This window comes from Melopsittacus undulatus, chromosome 2 (genome assembly GCF_012275295.1).
Source record: "Melopsittacus undulatus isolate bMelUnd1 chromosome 2, bMelUnd1.mat.Z, whole genome shotgun sequence".
Classification (NCBI taxonomy): domain Eukaryota; kingdom Metazoa; phylum Chordata; class Aves; order Psittaciformes; family Psittaculidae; genus Melopsittacus; species Melopsittacus undulatus.
Window position 1 is genome coordinate 97,918,718 of NC_047528.1, and position 23,967 is coordinate 97,942,684.

Genomic DNA, 23,967 nt, shown 5'->3' on the forward strand with positions numbered 1-23,967 from the left:
AGCCAAAGAAACTAGAAGTTTTCTTTAATAATTTCAAATCAACTGACTTTTGAGGCTCAGAAATGAAACACTTTAGCAATCAATTAATGTCCTTTAATACCACTTGGTGGGCACTCTATAGAAAGAATGAAACTATCAACACCTTTGTTGAAATACTAGTTTCTCTTCAAACTGACTTTTCGGCGGAAAAAAAACAACAACGTATCAGAAGCTCTCATTGCAATCGTAAGCTTAGGAAAATACCGGCTTGCTTGTATCCTGTCACAAATGCTACTTTATCCTCCACAGAGGTTTTGAGGAGAGTTATTCAGGAAGAAACAGCAGCCACTCTACCCAGTTTAATTTGTTCTAGGGGCTGCGGCAGCAAAACAGAGGAAAGGACCTGACCACCAGCACTTGGGATCCCCCAGCCCACGGCTGGTCCCAGTGACTCAGGAGGCAGCTGGAGCCTGTGAGCCTTGGCAAGAGCTGCTGTTGTTTCTGTGCCGAGAACAGCTTGCAGGGGTAGGAAGAGGGCATGAGGAAAACAAGCAAAGTGGCTGCCCTTCAGCACTATTAATCCAGTTACAGCACATGGACTTAAATACTGAGCTAAGCTCCCAGTTACATGAATGAAAGCAGGAAGGGACCACCCTGTAAGAAGCTGGGTTTCTGGAGCATGGAATCACTGTGCTCTATGTACAGGGGGTGTGTAGGGATGTGTGTGTGTCTCAATCTAAGGCTATTTCTGAGAATGAGGATATTATTCCTGTGGAGTGGTTAATAACTGCTGGAATGTGGTAAAGATCAGCTGCACCTGACTAAAAAAATCTTGGTACTCCTGTTCAGCCACCACTGCAGGGTCAGGAGAGCTGGATACTTGCTAACCTCTAAAGAGGTTGTAGTGGAAAGATACTCTGCAGAATTGCTGCTATCATGGTGTTGTCATCCAAAGGCTGGATAATGCCCATATGTGGTTGTACATCTGTGCACTGCTGCAGCACACCATTCTGGTGATGCTGTTTATCTCCATCTCAGAAAGTGTGAAACCCAGTCCACCCTTGCAGCCAGAAGGATCTTGTGTGAAACTCCAGGGAATGTCAGGCTACTCACTCTGGTTCTGTGAGGGGAGTTGTCTCATTTGGCTCATTTACAGGACTCCCATCTTCATGATTGGTAATTCTTTCATCCTCTGTTCTCATTTCCACTATTGGCTCTTTTGATCCATCCTTCCTAAAAATTATTAAAAGAGTCTTAGTCTTATATCATCATATTAACCACATACATTGCATATAAATAATTACCAAGATCCTTTCTCTCAAAAGTCGGCAAAGAAAAGGCAGAACTAATTATCAGTGACTAACACCACCGAGACACATTTAACAGCCTGTTCCCAATTCCTTGAAGTCTTCAAAGCAGCCTGTATCCATGGTTACTTGCCTAATTCCAAAAACATCATGGATTAGCATCTCAAAAGAGCATTTTGTTTATGACTAAATAATCAAATGATGGCCTCTTCATGGCAATAGATGTAAACTTTGCTAATCTAGTATAATAGATATAGGACTTGATGCCTAGTTATGCTCAAACTTTTTAGGCAGTGCAAAGAGCCTTTAAATTAGTATACACACTGCAGAACTCTAATATCCCAAGATTGTGACAATCCCAGCTGCTAAAACAGCATAAAGAGCTGTTGTGTGATATGAATCTAGTCCCTTCTGCTTGCACTAGTAGAAGAAACTCTTTGTTTCTACGTCATATTTCCCCCACTTTAGGAACAAATGCTAGTCTTTCACATGTAAGTAAAAGAATAACTTTTGTGCTAATTGGACAATGAGTTGGAAGACGGAGCAGTATTGTCATTATGCTTTTGTTGATAATCATAGAATAGGTTTGGGTTGGAAGGGACTTTTAAAGGTCATCTAGTCCAACCTAGGACTGCAATGAGCAGGGACATCTTCAACTAGATCAGGTTGCTCAGAGCTCTGTCCAACCTGATTTCCAGGGATGGGGCACCTACCACTTCTCTGGGCAAACGTGTTCCAGTGTTTCACCACCCTTGTCATAAAAAAAGTTCTTCCTTATGTCCAATGTAAATCTATGCTCTTCTACTTTAAAACCATTACCCCTTGTCTCATCTCAACAGGCCCTGATAAAAAATCTGCTCCATCTTTCTTATAAGCCCCCCTTTAGGTACTGGAAGCTGCTGTTAAGTTCTTGCTGGAGCTTTCTCTTCTCCAAGCTGAACAACCCCAGCTCTCTCAGCCTGTCTTCACAGGAGAGGTGCCCCAGCCACCTCAACATCTTCATGGCCCTCCTCCAGACTTGATTTAACAGGCTCATGTACCCCTTGTGTTGGGGGCCTCAGAGCTGAATGCAATGCTACAGGTGGGCTCTCTCAAGAACAGAATAGAGCAGAAGAATCACCTTCTTCAATCTGTAGATCATCCTTCCTTTTGATGCAGCCCAGAACATGGATAGCTTTCTGGGTTGCGAGTGCACACTGCTGGCTCATGTCCACCTTTTCATTCACCAGTATCCCCAAGTCCTTTTCTGCTCTCAGTAATATGGCCATGATATGGAAATAGCTGCTCAGTGCTACAGAAGTATTAATAATATTAGTACTAATTAACTTGTATATGATTTTAGTCTCAAAAACAGATTAAAGGATACCAAAGATATATTTGATATTTCCAAGTAAAAGTCTCTATCCATGTAAATATTTCATCCCTATTCCTGTCATCAAATCAGGAATTGTATCCTGGAAACTTCACCAGCCACAGTCTGGAAATACAGGGTAACAGAGTTACATATGAATAATTACTTTAATATTTAACAGACTTTTATCTGGACCTGTGATATTCTACAAGAAGCCAGACTGCTATGTGCCAAAGCGAAGGACTAGTTAAACCCTTGTCCAATTCATATATCTCTGTTGAACAGGTTGTTACAACTGTAATAATCCAACTTCTCAGAAAATACTTGGAAAACTCTACTGTCCTCTGGAAGGTATCCTCGAGGAAAGTCTTTGTAGGTTAAAAGAAGTCTGCCACAGATAAATGTGTAGGCAAGAAGTCTAAAAGATTCTGGTTATTCTAAAAAAAACCCCAAACCAACAACCCACCCCTGCATGTGCTTCTTCACTTCCGCAAGTGAAATTCTACTTTAAGATACACAAATGGTTACAATGCTAATTTCTGTTGATGAGACACAAATCTGTCATGGTTACCTCACATCTGTCAAAAGATTACGTATTGCATAGGACTGGCGGAGGGAATAAGAAGTTCAACTTGGTTTATTTGTATATCTACAGTTTTACAGACGAACACAGATTATTGCATGACCAAAACTTAAAAAAGACATTATTTACAAACAGCATTCATATAGGACTGAAACACTGCAAAACACTTAAAAATTTCACAGAAGGAAAAGTGATGTGTAGGAAATGCATGATGTAGTTTTCATTCCAGGTGTCTGTATGTTACATGCATTGTACCATCTCCATTCATTACATATGGAACATAATTACTAACTCTCTATATACCCTACAATCAAAATGTAACATACAACTCTATCATAAACCCACCCAAAAATGCAGAATGCAAACTGACATATTTAAAACATGGAAATGTCAGTGTCTTTTAGGGAATAGCAGTTGGCATGAAATAAATTCAAATTCTGACTCTTCAAGCCTGTCTTGAAATTTCAGCCTCACAGTTTATTTATGCAGATTACAGGCTAAAATAAGAACAGTCCCAAATTGTAAGACAGATTGACTGAAAATCACCCCAACAAGGAAAGAAATCTAATTAAATATGGTAGTTGTTTCTGCAAAATAAGTGTCATGGAAGAATTAATGTTAAGTGACCAGGCTTTATGCTTTTCTGGAAGAGCATAGAATGTCATTTGGGTATGAAATGAGAGAGCAAGGTATAAACTACTGTTAAGTGACATTTGCAACTTTAGCTCCATAAGGCCTTCCCATTCAGGAGGTTATGTACACCAATTTGTACTTGGTCACTTCTTGAATGGAGAATTAAAACATAAACTGAAGTGCTGTGCTCAACAGGAAAGAACAGCCAAGTCAGAGTCAGAAACTTCACATCTTGATTCTATTGACCTGGACATGCTGCCTTTCTGTGCCTTTCATGCCACAGAAAAAAAAAAATACTCTCTTCTCTTACTGTAAGCTGTGGAGAATTAGGAAACATCTATTTTATGACATAACTTCTATTCAGAAGCATTATTTGATCTGGTTTTGTTCCATGGAGCTGTTTCCAAAGGCTTGAGAACCCAGCTAAGAAATGATTACCTAGGAAAGACATAGTCTCTTGAATCCCAATAGTCAGAACTAAAACCAGAAAAGACACGACTAACAACAAAGAAACTTGATACAGCTATGAATAATGAGGGCTGCAAAATTTGATCTCCCAGGCATGACTACTAGGAGAGCTACAGCACACAGGAATTGGACCAGTAAATGTTATTTAAACCGCACAAAGATAGCATTCTCACAAATATTACAGTGTATGCATAAGAAATCTAAGAGATGAACATAATAAGGAAATTAAGCATTTCTTAAGTGAAAAAAAATGAACTGCCTAAAATGAGAGACTATAAGTAGTCTTCTTTCTGCTTACCTTTGGAAAACCCTGTAAATTCTGGGTCTTTAAAGTACCCATTATTTTATGCAATCAGTACTTGAATTATTTTGCCAGAGATCTCACTATCCACTCATCATTTAAGGGAACATATTTGCACATAAATGATCAGTTTATTCGTATTTGTTTGATGAATTAGCCACTACACGGGTATTTGTGAGGATCAGGATTGTTTATTCCCCACTTATGTTCAGCAATCATTGGCTGTTGATATGTAGAACAATAACAGTCCTGTGTGTTTCACCCACATCCAACTCAGCACTCCTGTTGTTAAAAATCAACAACACTTTTTATTCTTAAAGTCTGTGGTCAAGAAACAAGATTTTCCATCTGAGAAGAAAAACTCCTTCACAGATTTTCTATAATACTATGTCCTTCACTCCCAGATTTACTGGCACTGCCACAACCATATGCTGAGGTTTTGGGTATTAACAGCTCAAAGATGGATTTGTAGAAATGGAGTTACAATGATCTGTTCCTCATGAACCAAAGATGTGCCTATAACTTACTGAATTGCAATTGATTTCCTTTGTGTGAAGCTGCACAAAAATGCCATCTTAAAGCGAGGTATTTTAAATGACTTTTTGTGCCCATTTTTCTTTTAAGGCAACATTTGACCACAAACAATCCTATCTATTTCAGAGGAACACTTTCCAAAGTAATAGAAACGTTTTATTAATTCCCTTTGACATGCCACAAAATGGCCATGAAGGTAAACTAAGTTGGACAGCCAAGTTTCTTTTAATGAAGTTTCCAAAATACGTGATTAATACTCACAAGTAAGCGGCCTTTCCTTCTTCCAGTTCTTTGCTTTTTCCACTTGAACCACTTTTTTTCCCACAGATCCTCCTGGTGATGCACATTAGCAATCCACATTGTCGTACAAAGAAGCAGGTCACATCAGTCACAACCAGGATTAACAAAAGGGCTGCCACTCCCAGGCCAATGACAGCACCAAGTCCAAGACCATTAAAAAGAGTGTCTTGAAGGAAAGAAAATTAAAATTTATTAATAAAATTCAACCCAAACAACAGCATCTCATGAAGCTTCTAAGCTGTTGGCCAAGAAGCTAAAAGATATTTAGGAAAGATCCGTTCAGTAATTAATGAAAATGAAAAGTCTTGAAGATTAAGGAGATATACAACTTTAAAAAAATATTTCTACATAATATTTTTCCATTGCCAAAATTTCAATATGGTCACATAGCATAAATAATATTATTTAATAACAAAAACCATCACATCTTAACATTCCAAGACTGAAATTATCAGCATGCAGCAGAAGAAAAATATTTTAAATGTTCAACATAATAGCTGATATAAGCTATCATTTTTCACGTTTCAAATCAAATTAATTATCAGGGGTGCAAAGCAGAACTATGAAAGGGTTAAGATAGTGTCAAAACAGTGTTTATTCTTGTAAAGGTCATTTTCTGAATTAAAATAGAATTCAAAAGTCTTAAAAGAAGATAATTAAAGCTATTTAATCTGCCAACAGCTGCAGTTTGAAATAAATTAATATAAGGAAAACCATGGATGTTATCAAATGATTATAGGGTTAGGACCTCATTTTGTATAGTCTTGTACCTTGAAAATACATTCATACACTTCAAGATAAACATATTCCCTACCTGATCTTGTTTGCTGTATTTTTATAATGAAAGCTAATGCTTAGCTAATTTTACTTCATTACAAATCGCAGAAAAATACTTTGTTTTGACTCACTGACAGATAGTAATGCTACAGACTGTTTTGAATAGTGTCATTCTCAGAACAACAACTACTGTGTTTGTGAACTCAGATGACCCTTATATAGGAGAGAATTTGTATCTTACCAATAAACTAGGCCAAAAAAAAAAAAAAGGCCTCAGTAAAATTTTATCTACCCATCTAATTCAAGAAGGTCTCAGTCTTGCTTAGAAATTGGCTAGAGACAATTTCGTTGTATGATGCTATGTTCTGAGCGAACTCCTCAGGGGAATGGAACTGGTTTTTGTGCATGCTGATTGCTCACTTAGTGTTACCATGCTTTGAGTGATGCATGAGTCAGCAGTGCAGTAGTGCATTTCCATTTGCAGCTGTACCTATACCTGTTGCTAGAATAGGAGCAAGATTTTTCTGACAGGAGATTACTTGAATAATATTATAACAAACACCAAAACATAGTATAATGTAATACAACAACTGTTTTAATGGGCCCCCTACTGTCGTCTTTCTCTTTTTATTCTTCTGCCTCCCTGATACACTGGGGACTGTTTTCAGATTAAGAACATAATTTAAGATTTCATATTTCTTCTTAATTAATTTTTAAGAAAATGTCTATTTACCCTTTCAAATATAAATTAAAAATTATTTTCCTGAGGACTTCTAAATCAGTACATACTAACAGAAATACATGCATTGTTAGCCTACGTGATAGAACGCTTAAATGGAAAAGAAAAACTTTTTTCCCAAGAAGGGAAACATTTGACTTCTTAGGTAATTGCTTTCATTGTTTATTATATGAGCTGCGCTATTATAGAACTGTTCCTCAGAATGCTATTATGCAGTAAGCCAGAATCCAATGTATCTATTTACATGGATGGATAGGCAGACAAACAGATATTGCTATAAGTTGTGTTCCTTTCAGAAGACTTAAAGAATCTCTGTATAAATAATAATATTATTTATGGGTTTAGAGATTTAAACTTAAACAGGGGAAGCTCAGGTCAGATATAAGGAAGTTCTTTACTGTGAGAGTGGTGGGCACTGGAACAGGTTGCCTAAGGAAATGGTAACTGCTCCATCCCTGGCAGTGTTCAAGACCAGGTTGGACAGAGCCTTGAGCAGTATGGTTTAGTGTGACGTGCTCTTGCCCACGGCAGGAAGGCTGGAACGAGATGATCTTAAGGTGCTTTCCACCCAAAACATTCTGTGATTCTATGATTCTAAAAATAATGCACAGCAATGAAATTATGTATCATTTATGAATTAGCCCTGTCAGAAATGTTGGAAATTAACATCTCACATGAAGTAATATTATTTTTTGTTTTTTAAAATCAACATCTCTATTTAAATATTGTAATTTCTGCTACCTCTTCCAACACTTTCTTTACCCATGCATCCACCCATCTATTTGATGACTTCCTATGTATATTTCATTTGCGTTTACCAGTCTGAATTGTTGGGAATATAAATAGATATTTAATTCAGTTTACTGAAAAGTTCATAAGTTTCAACAGATATAATACCAGTAAATTATGCAGTCCAGTTCTAGAGACCTTACAGAGCCAAGCTTTCCTCTGTATCACTTTTCAACCACTAAACAGAATGTGGAAGATTAAAAATAGGTTAGTATGATCCATACTTTAAAGGGATTTGGGATGGCTGTGTTGATGTTGTGTTTTTAGGGTGTTGGGTTTTTTTGTGGGTTTTTTGTTTTTTGTTTTTTTTTTTTTTATAATTCAGTGTTAACATACATTTTTCACTTCCAGTATCACTGGAACATTGTGATGTGGCAAGCTTCACACCCCAAATGATTTAGTGACAGAAATGCCTACACAATATTTTCACTGGCAAGTGAAGGAAATGTTTATAGAACAGTAATGCTCCTACGTGCAATGATATATATATTTATTTGCAATAGTTGTGAGGAAGACTTTGTTTTTAAGTTTAATCTTGGTATTGGTGAGATATCTGAGACCTAATCATTTGACTGCTACATATCTTTTTATCTCTTTATGACTGATAATTTGCTTTTCATCAGCATTCTTCATCCTTACTGCTGCCGTACATGTCCCAAGTCCTGTTTTTCCTCCTTGCAATCCATTTGTTCATACAGGTTTCTGTTTCACAATGTTTTAAAGTATGATTGCCAGTACTTTTCCAACATTTCTTTATCTTCCACACCACAAAGAGCAACAGGAATATGGCTGCACTTTACAGTGCGGTAAGAGGTATTGTTGTCATCAGCCTTCTCAGCTGTCTTAGACCCTTTATGTGCTTTCTTCTTCTGAAGACAGACAGAAATTGGACTGGTTTGTTGTCGTGGTTTAAAACCATACCCGCACAGCTCGTTCACTCCTCCCCCCTTGCTCCCCTGACGCCTGGAGAGTTGGGAAGGAGAATCCAAAGAATGTAGCACCCACGGGTTGAGATAAGAATGGTTTAATTGCTAAGGTATAAAACAAATCATTACTGTTACTACTACTACAAATAATAATGATAAAGCAAACAACAAGTGAAGAGAATACAACACCTCACCAGCCACTGACCCATAACTCACCCCACCCTGCCCGACCGAGCACTGACCAATACCTCCTCCATCCCCCCAGAGCTCCAGCCCTTCTGGGTTTCTCCCCATTACATCCTGGGTATGATGTGCTATGGTATAGAATACCTCTTTGGCTAGCCTGGGTCAGGTGTCCTGTCTCTGCTTCCTCCCGGCCTCCCCTCCTCCCTGGCAGAGCATGAGCTCAGAAAAAGGCCTTGAACAAACCAAACATCCGAGCAGTAACTCAAAACATACCTGCTATCAGCAACAGTTCTCAGCCCAAAAGTCAAAACACAGCACTGCACCAGCTACCAAGAAGGAGAAAAATGACTGCTACTGCTCAAACCAGGACATTTGTGTTTGAAAAGTATATGTGTTACGGTTTATTTTTAATATTAACTAAAATACATACAAATATTTTTTAAAAGTTTATCTTTGGCTTCTGTTCTTAAACTGCTGCACCTTTGAAGCAGTTTATCTGCTCCTACAGAATTCAGTTGTAAAAGTAATGACAATAAATACTGAAGCAGATTTAGGTCTGTTCTGACTGCTTTCAAAAGTCATATCCTAATGCATCTCTGATACCAAAACTGGGAAATTTTGTCTTAATATTTTATGACATCAACAGAAGTACTAATTCCGTGACTGGATGAAAAATTAATGACATACTATATATAGCCTTTCAACCAACTTTGCAAAACACAGTTGTTATAAAAAAGTTTTGCCCTAAATTGGACTGAAGTCAACTTTACTGTAACAATTTTTTAATGATACAAAAAAATATGCTATAAGCAGAAATGATTTTAAATGTTTCTTAGTTTTATTTGTTTGGTTTTTTTACAGTGATCCAATATGTACTAAATGGACTCAAAATACTAGTTATACTTTGTGCTCTACAACAATAAAGTATTTATGTACCTTTTTTCCCTAACTGAAAACACACTTATTTTAAATCTTTAAAAATCAATGTTAAAGTGAATGAAACAGTTATTAATAATTTTGTGAAAAGGTTTATTATATACTTTAGTAATCTAATCATAGTGGAGTCTTTTAAAACACTGCTTGAAAAAACAAAAATGTGTAAGTTCCATAGTCATGAATGATCTTTAATTATAATATTTCAAAAATATGACCCATTTAAAATGCCATGCTTTGTGTTACATAAATGTGGTAAAAATAATATAACTTCCCATTATAATGGAGGAAGCTGACAACTTTAAACAAAGTCACTTCATTCTTCCACTTAATTCTTCAAACAAGTGTTTATCAATGAATACTTATGGAAATATACAAAACTTTCAGAAATGCAATAAAAGAATTGAAGCAAGTTTCTATATGTCGTGGAAAGTGCTGGCAATTTTCAAGTTCTCATTTATTGACTAGGTTATATTTGTAACTTCTATTACAATAATTGAGCAGTTTTGCTCAAATCATTATTTGAATAGGGAAGAGCAATGAAAAGCTTGGCAAGTAAAACAGAATTTCCCAGTGAATAGAACCAGCTGGTTCTTCCAATGTAAATTCAGAGTTAATTCCTTTATGGAGTCTGTATTAGATACTGTAAAGGGACGCAGGTGTAGAGAGAAACATGCCATCTACGTATGTACACAGAGTGTACAGGTACTTTGTACATGGAAAACTATTCTTTCTGCACAAAGACACAGAAACTTAACATACAACATTCATATATTTCACCTGATGCTACATGAATGTAAACACATGAATTTCTCTGACAGAATTTCTCTGTACTCTTACAGAATCACACTATATATTCAACTGCTGATCTAACAAATGCTGATCTATATGCAGACTTTGCAAGTACTCTGCTTGAGCAGGGGGTTTGGACATGATGACCTCCAGGGGTCCCTTCCAACCTCATTAGATGATTCTACGTTTTGTTGAAAAAAGCCCCCAAGCTAACACTGCTTTGTGTCTTTCTTCCTTTCCCCTCCTCCTCTGAAGGCATGCATTAAAGGAAAGATGATTCTACATAGCCCTTAACCTTTTACAGTCATTTACATTTTTAAGAAAAAAAAAAGGAACTTATAGTTTTTTATCAACCGGTTTTATCAACCGATTTTCCTATGCTCATACAGTAGCACCAGGCAGCTACATTGGAATTTTTTGAGAATGAATATGCAAGCATATTATGCATAAGTTTGTCCTTTCTTTCAGATCATTCTGAAGCTAAGGTAGGAACTGCTCTCAACCTAAAGTAGTTGAAAATTATGAGCTAGAGAATGAATTTGAAAATATTGGACTGGGTACTGACAGAAAAAAGTGTACTCTTGCTCATCTTCTTCTTGAACTGCACTGTTGTATTAAGTCTTACAAAGGTTGCCCAACCATGATGATTATTTCTGCTCTGTATACGGACATTGTCTTTGATTGTATATGGACATTGTCTTTGATTTTGTATCTGATCTGGAACTTAGAATCAAAGGCTTACAAGATGTATATACTTATTCAAAACCTTTAAAAAAATAGAAAACATAGATGTTCAAAATTAGCATTTCCTGATGAGCGTCCAAACAATCATAATGTAGTATCAAGAAGTTAAAAAGCTCTACAAGGTTTTTCTACCAGTTATTATTATAATGGTGGAAGGCCAAGAACATTGCTAGAAAAAGCACTGCCAAGCTACAGATCTGGAGAAAGGAATAAAAAAGGGGTTACATATCTGAACAACAATCACATCATGATAAAAACAATGGCAAACCTGAAAAGATTTACCAGATACGTTACAGAATTCCAGACCGGTAACATGCATTGATAATACAAGTTAACCCCAGATACAAAAATGTATACAAACACTCTGAGGTGGGGGTTGGAGGCAGGGTATCTCAAATACTCAAAGTAGAGTTCTTCATTTTAATCATTGCAATTATTAATTTGTTTCCAGATGCCTTGAAATGCTTCCTTTATTTATTTTCTTTGGGGATATAAGTACATTCAACTTTGTACAAAATAAGTGGAAATAATTTCTCAACTGTTAACAGCTAAAAGAAGTCATTCTTTTATAAATAATTGTCTGGTATTTCATTGACTTTTAATGCTTTACATTTTCTTGTATTGAAAATGGACATACCTAAAGTATGGGACTTGCACAACTTTGCTCACTGCCTCTGAAAGCATCTTCCTCCTTAATTTTCTAACATGAAATGTCTAAGAGAGGTTTAAATGGAGCTGTTGAGTTCTTCAGCTCCTCTGGTCCAGGTGATCAAGACTTTATGACACCTACCAAATCTTACAAGTTACAGGTACCCAGACTGAACCCTATCTTAGGTAGCATGTGAAAGTAGCATGTACCTATTTTTTTTTTTCTAGTGAGAAGAGTGTGTTAGAAGAGTGTTTTAGAAGCTTTGTACAAGACGTTCCCATTATTAAGCACTCATGTTCCTTACTGAGATAAAAATGATGGCAGGCAACAACCAAAGATCCCTCCCTGCTACCCAAATTTGCTCCAATACTTTGGCTGCCATAGCCAAACCTGTGTGAGCTGCTTTTAGCAATTTAATAAAACTTGGCTCTTGAGCCAGGTAAGTGCCCAGCAGCTACATGTCTACCTTCAACTGAAATAGAAAAATCAATACAATTGCAGCATCAACTTTTAGTAAATTATGATGATTTCATATGCAATATTTGCTGGTGAAACATATGATGCAAGAGACCATGACAGTCTTCTTTATCCCATTCCTTAATACAAAATGATGCTAACAAGCTTATAATCAACATTAATTTTAATGCTTCTTCTTCCTCAGTGATTTTCTCTATGACATTCTGCTAGAACAGATACTGCTGAAAGGCAGTGTACAAGCACATATGTAATATGTTCTGACAGATATGCTTGACACACAGCTTTGAAAAATAAGGGGATAGCGTTATTGATCCTGACGTAACTAACTAAATAGAAGATTTCCTCTAACTTTCTTCTGTCCATAAATGACGTATCTTCGTTGTCTACCATCTCCAGTGAAATCTGAACCTGATTGCAGGGCAGTTCCAATGGTTTCACTGGCAGCAAGAGGAGCCATAAAGAAGAGGCCATATACTACAGAAAACAATCACAGGAGAGATGGGCATTCATAGTCAGGAGAGTCTGTGGTGCCACCAGGATTATCAATTATAGAGATGTTGTAAGCTACTGAAATGAGCATGCCTAAAATGCTATCTATCGGAAATGCTATGCTTTTCGATACTTATGTGAACAAGGGAGCTATTTATTATGGCAGAGACCCTCTTGCCAACAAGTTTTCTGAAATTGCATTTTTCCTCTAAATTTTAAAGGAAAATTCCTTCTGGTATGACTCTTTCTGGGTACTGAGTAAGCAGGACTTCAATTCTCATTTGCACTAATGGCCTTTTACAGTATTTTTCATATGAAGTTGATTTAATCAAGGCATATATGAAATAGCTAGATAAAACAAATATTGTAACTAGCAACTTCAGTGTTCTGGTCAACAATGCCTTGTCCATGTCCACTGAATTATGAGAAAGGAAAGGAAAGTAGGCTGTATTAGCTAGAAAAAGTATGCTGGGTACTGAAAATACTCTGTGGAGTTGTGGTTTACTAGTTTTTGAAGCAAAGTTTTTAAAAATTATTCCTCGCATCATCAAACTATCCCTAAGTAGCCTTCAGAAGCAATTTTAATGTGTCTGAAGAATTATCAGGTAGCTACTGCCCCTTTTTTCATGCATTTACTCAGCCACTGCAGGAAAGAGCATTTTTTTACCATTGCCTACTTCCATGGGAAGCCCCAAAGAAAAGTGAGCAGAAAGATCCCAGCCCTTGTGTGCATTGAGGGGGAGAAGTTGCACAACAACGGCAGCTTTGTGGAGCTTGTGGCTCTGCACACAGGTTTTAAAATGCCTTGGGGAAATGAGAATATTTCTGTGTCCCAGTTTCCTCCATTCAAACTGACAGCAGATTTACTGAACATGTCTCTTGGAGGAATTTCTAAGAACCTGTGCAGATTAATTAAGATTGACATGGGGATTGAAAACATACACTTATGTGTGGTTTCAGTACTGCTGTAACATAAAAGGGCAAATTATTTTAACTGTGTTATTTAGAAGAATTCAAAATCACGCTGTGCACATTCCACAGAGACCTGAGAAATTTTTGCATCTTCATACTGGATGACAGCTGTAACCAGAGTACTGTTGTCAAGAGACTTGAAAAAAAGATCTAACTATGTTGGGACTGTATTTGAATTGATAAACTATTTTAGATTTGACAGCACTTTCTTATAACTCTTTAAGGCATATGTAAATGCAAACACAAGAGTGTTGAGTATTACTTGGGATACTATATTTAAATGCATAATTATTTTATAGCATTAGCTACAAAAGGAGAAGTTATAATAAGTGCTGCAAGTATATGGTGCATGCTTTTACTTGAAATAGTTGCACTGGTGGAATTGCAAGTCTCAGCAGAGTTGTACTTGCTGTAAAAGCATCTTGTACCATTACAGTTCTCCTCAGTATTAAAATATCAGCCTTTTGGGATACAATTGTTTCAAGCAGGAAGGTTAAATCAGTATGGATCTAGTGCTCAGGCTGCATATTTATACAGACATTTCACTACTTGTCCCATTAGAGGAGCAGCATGGCAGCCACCTAATATGAACAAAACTAAGAACCGAGGAATTAATGATTAGTTAATGATTTTTGTTGGTTTTGTGTGGGATTTTTTATATCCATTATTGGAGAAAACGATTGGAGTTTTACTATTGAAACAAAAATACTGACACAATCTTAGAAAATCTCTTCAGTTACAAAATACTTAATGTAGATAATACCAGAAAACCATCATTCATCAGTAATAAAGAAAATACAGATAGAAATGTTTTAAGTCAATTTTCTTTATTACAAAAAATGAAGACAGAAATTGCATAAACTAAGATGAACTTTGAACAACAGATGAAAGACTCACAAAGTTACATACATTTCTTGACAATGTGTTTGGAAAGACGCTGAGGGACATTACATTTATACTATGCACACATTCTTCAGGAAGAAAGCAGAGAGATGACAGCAAGTACTGCATGCATGAAAGAAATCAGTGGAGCAAAATGGCAGTGAAACATAAACAAGATGAAGAAAAAAATGCCATTGCTTGACAAATTAAAATAAACTACTTTAAACCCAGATTTTTTTTCTTGCCTTTCGTATTGTTTTTGAAAACAGAAGCTTACAGAAACTGCAGTGCTTGCAATATTTTTCACACTAGTAGTATTTTAGTACACTGCATGCATTTTGAAATTATTTTGTTGGAAACATACGCTGAGTAAGGAAGGTTTACTTTGTTAGTAATTACAGCTCACTTAACATGTATTAGAATTAAAATGATGTAAAATTAAAATATTCACTAGAAAATGCCTCTACAAATATGTTAAATGTAAAATAAATATACAGAACTATTGATGAGGATATCATATAACCTAATGGGACCATGGTGGCAAAAATTAGTACTACAGTTTCTCAGAACATATAAAAATGGATATTCTTACCTCAGTTGCTAGCTGATGTAAGTTTTACAAGATGATAGTTTATCTCATTCTTGTAACACATTTAAAGTTAACATAGCTCTCAAGCTTTCAGCTTCCATAGAGCTACTGCTTCTAAACAGGCAAAGTTGCTAGATCCTCTACAACTAGGATTTGACACCACTGGCTTTATTAGGATGTTGTCATTGGCATTACAAGAATAGGATTTTCCCTGTGAGCTTCCATCACTTATACATTAAGCCTGATAAATGCATACCAAAGGGAAACTGAAGAGTCCTTAGATGCCTGGAGAAATGGGATAGATGAAGTACAGTGTAATAAATTCAAATGAACTCTAGAAGTAGCAAAAATTTCAGTGATATCTTTATAGATCTCTGAAGCAACATTTGTCTTTATATTGTTCAAAATACTTCCTAAAAGAAGTTTTCCTTTTTTTTATTATTTTTCTCCTAAAAATTGTGAAATAATGAGCAATTAGAAGTCATTGATACACTGAACAATGAACAGAAGACTGGAGACTATTAGCACAATAAAAAATTGTATAAAGATCTCCATTACTTCTTATTAAAAAAAATTGTTTGTTAGGCTTAATTATTTAACTTTACATTTGCATACACATGAATGGAACTTTTAAATTTAGTGAATAAGATTTGCATGCTGGAAAGATAATGCATGGAATGGCCCAGGAATCTCACTAAGTGTTGATCATGAGGTGGTTACTTATGTAATTAAACCACTATATCTGTTTATCTTTTAAATATCTATTTTTCATATGCACATCATATTTTTAAGGTCAGACGCTGGCCTTATACTTCCATTACAAAATTAAATGGAATGTTATTTTGTTGCTTGATATGAGTATGTTTTGTACACCATATAAAAGCACACAGATATATTTTACTTCTGAGCAATATTATTCCTATTTATCTAGACAGTAATCTATATTCTAATACTCTAAGAAATTATCACATTTTAATTGTATTATGTAAATAATTTTGATTCATGAATAATTTGTAAATGGTAGGAAGCTATTAAAACTCCAGAAGCAAGAAAAACAAGAAGTAAAATCTAATTAGGACAGAAGCTAGACTTAGACTCAAAATGTGTAAATCAAAAGATTTAAAAAACAGAATGATCATTACCCTTCTTAAGCTTCTGTGGCAGCAATTTGGATTTTAGGCATAAGTTCAGCATAGAATAATTTAGGACTTCAGTCTAACAGATAGTTGAATATTAGCCTTTCAAAATATGTGACAATTTTGAAAAAACTGGTAAGGTTTTACACTGTCAATCATAAGACCCAAATCTCTTTTACAATTACTACATTTAAATGAACAAATTTACTTATCTAATATTTAAGTACTAATGACAGCAGAATATTAAATTCAATTTGTGAATACATTCATCATTTTAATACAGTTTAAACTACAATTTTAAAGCTGTTCAGTCTATACCTACCAATTATAATTTAATTTGCAAACGTCTCTTCACTTTTTCCTCATTCTGGTCTGTAGGGACACAAGACATTAAAATTTCCTGTATCTTCCTACAGATTGTAAAATATATTGTAAAATAATCCTGCTCTCATTGTTTTTAAAGGTAGAATTGTCACAAAATCATAAAGAGAAATACAAACAAAACTGTATTAGTTATTCATCTCAGGAGATACGTGACAACCAAAGGATATTATTATCTTCCTCTTTCTCATTACAGAGGTTTTGGGACATTGCCCAGAACTGCCTGTCTCTGCTGTCACAGAATCCCTATAATATTGGTTTAAGTCATCCTCTTTGGACTTTGATGGGAAGAGTAAGGCCAAAAGAAAAGGACCATATTCAAAGTACCCTATAACCTCAAAATGCATAATGTAGAAGAATACAAATTGCAGCAGACCTAAAATGTCTCATTTAACAGGGGAAACTTACATAGTTTTCAGCTGAAGCTACTATCAGTTGGAAAAACTGGTAATTGATCCAAATTTGTCTCTATCCCACTGGCACTGTGACACTAAGGATAAAAGCCAACTTGTCATTTATAATGCATATTTAGGTTCTAAGATTTCTCAAGGCTTTTCATTAGCTCTTTCACAATGTAACTGGAGAGCTCACAGTAGATTACTCCCTGTGCCCTAATTCCTATCCTGTGTTCTTATATGTTTATCTGCAAGGTTAGAATGATTGCTAAAATAATAAATTTATAACTGGTAAAGAGTACTTCAAACATCTAACCAGAGTAGGAAAATGATTTAGAAATTGTCACTATTCTACTTTTATACATACCTCTAGTGTGTGTGTATATGTACATATATAAGTATATAGTACATATATCTCTCCTGTCTTGCTTTATTAAAAAAACTAGAACTTTTTTAACAGTATATGACAGGTAAAATATGTAAGAAAATGTTTAGTAGAGCTGCTTTAAGGTTTAAAATTTTAGGAAGTTAGGAAAATGATGCAAAATAATTATACACCATAATCAGACTGTTTGTGCAACCTTAATGACTTCATATTTCATTCTGAAACCACCTAAGTTTTACTCAAAATCTTTTAATCCAGTGGCAGATGCCCATTAGTTATGATTGTATATGCAATTTGGTTTTCTTTATTCAGAACAGCAGTCTATCTCTGTTGTGTCCACAAGAGAAAACTGTTTCCTTATATGCATCCAGTCTCTATTTTACAATGGGACTGGAATGCAGAAGGGACATGATTGTAGACAACAGCTTCTCAAAAGAATTTCCTGCTTCCCTGGTCCAAAAAGGGGCCCTGGTGTTTGTGTGTTAATGTGGTCCTGAAAATTGAGAAAGAGCTCCTGGCAGCAGCCGGTGGTGTACTTGTGCTGAAGCACATTCTCTGGAGATCAAACTATTCACTGTTGACCAGTTGTGAACTGAGATTTTCAGAGGCTTGTAATGAGGCCAGACTTACACAGGGTTCTTTTTTATGTTTTGGGTTTTTTTTTATTCCCTTGGGAATACAAGCAGAATCTACTTACTACAGATATATATATATATATATATACATATATATATAAGCAAAATGCCAGTTCTCTGATTGTAAGTAAAGATGTACTTGCAGGCTTTTTGTTACCACAGTAAAATAACAATAGTGACAACAACAAACATTTTCACTATCTGGAGTTTAGAAATGGTTAGGAAAAACTGAAGCCGCTTGCAAAAGTTCCTGCCTAAGATGATTCTTCCCCCAGAAAAATTTAACATAAGCAATAACACCTGTCTAAATTGAAAATGTGTTCTCAAACCTGAAAGTTTTTGATAACTGTTACGTGCCTCTAGCAATTCCAAATCCTCTGTTTTACAGTTAAAGAGTGTCATTAAAGAAGATAGCTTAATGTTAAGATCCCCATCCTTCACTAACTAGTGTCTGTAGGTTCAATAAGCACATAAGCGTAAAACAAATAGGTTTTGTTGTAAGAATTACGCTTATTAAACTAAATAAAAGTCAATGGATATATTGACAGTGCTGGTGCATGGAACAATAGGTTTTCACATGACTGGCTCTGTATAAAACCAAAATTTTGACTCTTAAAAATTGGAATAGAAATTCTATTTCTTCACCATACTATGGCCAGGCACATGCCAATTTAATTAATTTCAAGTTAATGGCACAGCATTAGCTTAAAGTGATAAAACAATGTGGCAAGGGCTGCAGATGAAATAGCAGCCCCACTTAACACAATGAGGGATTTTCTACAGAACACAATGAAGCCAACAGTTTTAGAATGGCATTTGTTTGAATTTCAGGTGCTTCATTATGCCACATATGTAAAGTTTTTACAAAAGTATTCCTGTCAATATATTAAGTCTTCGGATTTACACAAATGCATTCTGAGGAAGTCTTACTTGTGGTATAGGCCAGTTTTATAAAATGATTGTTATTTGTTTTAGATGGATAGTAGTTTTATTAATGACGTTCTGGAGTAAATATTTCCAAGCATAAATTGAAACTGGCAAAATTGACCATAATCAGTATTTCTAAGAAATAAGAATATAGTTTACATGGGCAAAGATACATAAGGACTTAAATTTGACCAACTAATTTCAAAGTTATAAGATAACGGTATTAAATACAGGAAGAAATTAACTGTAAGTGGAAAACCAGACACCTACAGTTAATTTACTATTTTTGTTATGTTTAGTAACAATTTGAAGGGAAGTATTTTAAAATAAATATTTAATTCTGCCTTAGGTCTAAAGCACATTGTTTTATTGGGTTATTTTGTACGCACCAGATGAATCAAACATAATCTTAGTCAACTCCATGAAATCAAATATATGCTGTAAAATGTCTTTGTCAACTCTTACTAAATGAACTTTTCTCTGAGGTTTTCTGTACATTGTGCTAGTTAGAGCTTTTAAGCCATTCTTTTATTGTCTAAAAGAGGGAAAAACTGCATTTTCCATTCTACCAAAGGTCAAAATTGAGTCCCCTGAAGCTTCAAGTCCAACAAATGCCATGAAATGGCATGTGGCACCACTACAGTCACAAGAAGTGCATTTGGTTGGCAGGGACCTATTTTATATGCAGAGGCATGGCTGGAGAGAGACACAGAAAAAGTATGTGAAACTAAATACTATGAACTAAAGCAATTAATAGATTATAAATTAGGAAAGAAATGTTTGTTAAAATTCCCTAGAAACTATAAAATATGTCTATATTAAGCATATAGTGTTAAGTGCATCATGGAAGGAGCGAAAATAAATACAACTCAGTGAAAACAATTAATACAGAATAAAAATGCTCTCACGAAAGACCGGTTGGTAGTATATCTGGGAAAACACGCAACTCACAATGGCAAAGTCACTGCATAGATTTCTTACAATCAGAATATAGTTGAGAAAGTATAATAAAATCATATTGATCAAATTCAGTAAATCACATGGTCCAAGTTCTGTCAGACAGAACAGCCAGTTATCATATGCTGAATTTGTCACAGAACTTAAAAATTTTTCAAAAAGCCAGATAAAGAAATTTGCATGCAGAGACTGAAATAATTACACTATTTAGGATCTTAGCTAGGAATGAGAACTCTAGAAGAGCTATAGAAAAGTACAATTTTGTATACAGAACTATGTTGATTTTCCCGTAAATACAAAATCAAGAGAGAGAGGAAGAAAACGTATTGCTTGCCTTATCAACAGTATCAAAACATGCACCAGAAACATATGACTACAATGAAAGAGAAACCAGCAGCATTCAGCTGCAGGGACTGGCCTCCATTTTCAGGTCTAGTAGCTTCACAGCAGCTTTCTGTGTAGATAAGAATTGTTACAGAAAATCAAGAGTGTGAAAAAGAAGTAAATTTGAGATAGAAGTTAAAAAGCTGACACAAACATGAAAAATAAAGCATCAAAAGGGAAAAAGATACAGTGTGAAATAAAAAAGAGAAAAGTAATTAATTTAATATTTACATAGTGGCAAAGACAATCACTTGAAAGACATTCTAATAAAAACATCAAATGTTTAAATTTTGCATGAAATGATAACCATTGAAGTGCTCCGAACAAATTTGGATAATAGAGTACTCAAACTATGTACCTTAATAGTGCAACATGTGGTTCTCCACAGCAGCTGAAGAGCTAAACTATTTGGTCTAACTTGAAAACAATTTATTTAAGCACTTAATCTGAAGCATGAGACCAACTCTCGTTTCATCTTGTGATTCAAAACTAGTCAGCCAAGCCCAACCTCAATACAATCTTTTACACATCTTTTATGCTGGAGGTACCTGGAACTCAGGAAACTACAATGCAACATCTATCAGAAAAGCAACAACAAACACCAGCCCCTTGGCTGAAAGAAGAAACTGTAAAAAAAGTCAGTAATCACATGAAAAGAAGGTTCCAATAGCACATGGAGATAAAGAAGAGAGAAATTTCTTTAGCTGTTTCTTCTTCCAAAAAAAATTAACTTGTTCCTGAAAAATCACAGGAGTCCAGAATGGACCACTTTCAGAACTGGCATCAGTAATAAGAAAACACGTATGACCACTGCAATTAGTACAGGCAGCTGGGTGTTTACATATTAACTTTAACACTAGAGTGGGAACAAAACACACTTGCTTTTCAAAACTTGCAACTTCTTAGAAATTAAAGTCCTCACAGTATGTCTGGATGCTATACAGGGCAATATATGAAGCTTGAATACATTTTTTTTCTACTAATACTTATATTTCAAGTTCACTTTTTGGCATATAATACAGTCAGATTTATGCAATACAATACATGTTTAAACATCTTAATCTTCTCAACTGAATTTTTTTTTGTCAACTACAGTGACACAGTAATTATCTGGACAGTGACTAATATCAGTGTTAGGCTACTGTTTCAAAAGAGAAATTCAAAAGGAATTGTAGAAAATATTGCGTAGCATGAACAATAACCTTGGTTACATCTTGATTTACGCACTTTAAAATGTGAACTTTACTAGCTATAATGGATGTAGATGAAAACTGTTAAGCCCCCTTTTTGATTTAAACTGTATTATATTGGTCCCTTATTGGGACCAATTTATTGGTAACTTATAAATTCAGGCTTTAAAAGAATTTATTTAAGGTTAAAATCAGTGTAGAAGATGGTTTGTGACATCTCAGCACAAATATATTGGAGTACACCTCTTATTCTAGAGAGCTGAAGAGAAAGGCAAGTGGTAGATAAACCATTCTCTCTTGCCATATAATCAAGATGCAGAATTTATGTGCTACACAAAAAATCAAAGGATTTTTAGGGTTTAGGATTTGAGTCTTACATGTTTTTTTGCAACACACCACAAATTTTGCTTAAGTCACAGAACTGTTGCTTTGTGAATATGTTCTGGTAGGAAACATTCTTTGGGACACGGATGCATTATCCTCTCATAACATGAATGTCCCTCTTCTTCCACAAATATACATCTCAGTGTAGGTAACTATTAAGTAGAAAAGACAGTAATATAAAAAGACTAAGAGGTATTATCAGCTTTACCTCACCCTCTCACATATTTCTGACGTGGTGTTTTCAATGATACACATTTTAAAAGAAATTATTATTAAGATGTTCAAAATTCACAAACATTTCTTTTTATTAAGATCTAAATAGTTTGGTCCTTATATTCCAAGCAAAAAAAAAAAAACAAACAAAACAAAACAAACCCAAACTTTGACACATTGAACTTCCAAAGTTATTTGAATGACAGTTTAAAAGTATTTTAGAGACTATATCTAACAATTTAATCTTTTACCTGGCATTTTGGGTTTTCTTTAATTATAAAGAAATATAATGTTAGTAATTACTTACAATAAATATTCTAGGCGAGTAAGAGTACCATACTTATGAACTGGGGCCTAGCATTTCAATATTTTAACATCTGTAAGGATTTTATTTTTTCTCATAGCACTCAAGAAGATAAACAAGCTTAATTTCAAAAGTTAAAAAGTAAAAAATAATTTGCTTTTCAAGCATAAATTCTGGGAATACAGAGTAATTCCTTGACAATTATTTGTTTTTTTTTTCTAGCATTCTACTGTATTTCTAATATTCAGCAGTAGCTAATTCCTGTGTCAGCTGTAAGAACTGCATTTTATAAAAAATATTATTTTTTTTTGTCTATGAACATCTCTCTGATGATACTGATAGAGCATTTTTCTCCCTCTTTTTCTGAGAGTTCTATGATTTTTTTTGTTAGCGACTTCTATCCCTTTTTATGTGAAAACTGTCTTTGCAGGGAATGGAGCAAACACAGCTGTTTTCAGCCTACAGCAAGAACATGCCCTGTCAGTTACAACAATGCTCATCTCCAGGATTTGATGAGAAATGGCTCTCATTCAGCAAATTCTAGTACCAGTATGCAAAACAAAAACAAATAGGCTTTGTGGGGGCTGTCATCTTTCTGAAGTTTTGGATATTGTTTTATCTGACTGGTGGGGTTCCTACCAGCTCCTGTTCTCAAAGCATGACACCACATGACATTTAAATGACACATTGAGCCACAAAGACACATTTAACCTCTCTCTTAAGAACTTCAGAAAACAAAAAAAAATCTTCTTCCAATACAGGAATACATGTTGAAGACTTTGCTTTATGTTTTTAACTTAAAATTATGATCTGAACAAAAGTCTTAACTTTCAAGTTCTAATTTTGGAATAAAAATATCCTTTAGCCTATGAGAAAATGTTGCAGATAACTTCACAAGAAAAATGCTGCAGCTCTTCCCTGCCTTGGGAATATGATCAGAGTTACAAGGAGACTAACATCCTCAAAGCTTTCCTTTTTGACTACTGCATTTTGTTCTTTGTTTTAGATGTAACTAAAAACCTAAATAGTCAAAGCTATAGAGATAGACTAAGGAAACCTGTAAAGCAGAAAATTGTTCAAAAGAGGCACCCATCGTGGCCTTTAAATTTCTGATCCTTGCAGTGGAGATTTTTTTTGCCTTTGGAAAGATCTTCAAACTCCTTCTGCATTTTTCTTTTCTTTCCCAGTTTAAATTTATTGTTTCTATCCAAGCTGGTGCAAGGATCAACGGGCAAAAAGGTACAACTGTTCTTTCCAAAATTATTTGGATTGTTAA

At 35.0% G+C, this 23,967-nt stretch overlaps 1 protein-coding gene across 1 annotated transcript in view; it reads right to left on the minus strand.

Moving 5' to 3' along the window:
* The window catches only part of NCAM2 (neural cell adhesion molecule 2), a gene marked incomplete at its 5' end in the record, with an annotated part of 131,722 nt that overhangs the window by 4,725 nt on the left and 103,030 nt on the right, over positions 1-23,967 (minus strand). Inside the window, 2 exons of the mRNA XM_005151624.4 lie at positions 1,093-1,212; positions 5,418-5,622. Coding sequence (XP_005151681.2) covers positions 1,093-1,212; positions 5,418-5,622 — 325 coding nt within the window. The remainder of the gene's footprint in view (positions 1-1,092; positions 1,213-5,417; positions 5,623-23,967) is intronic.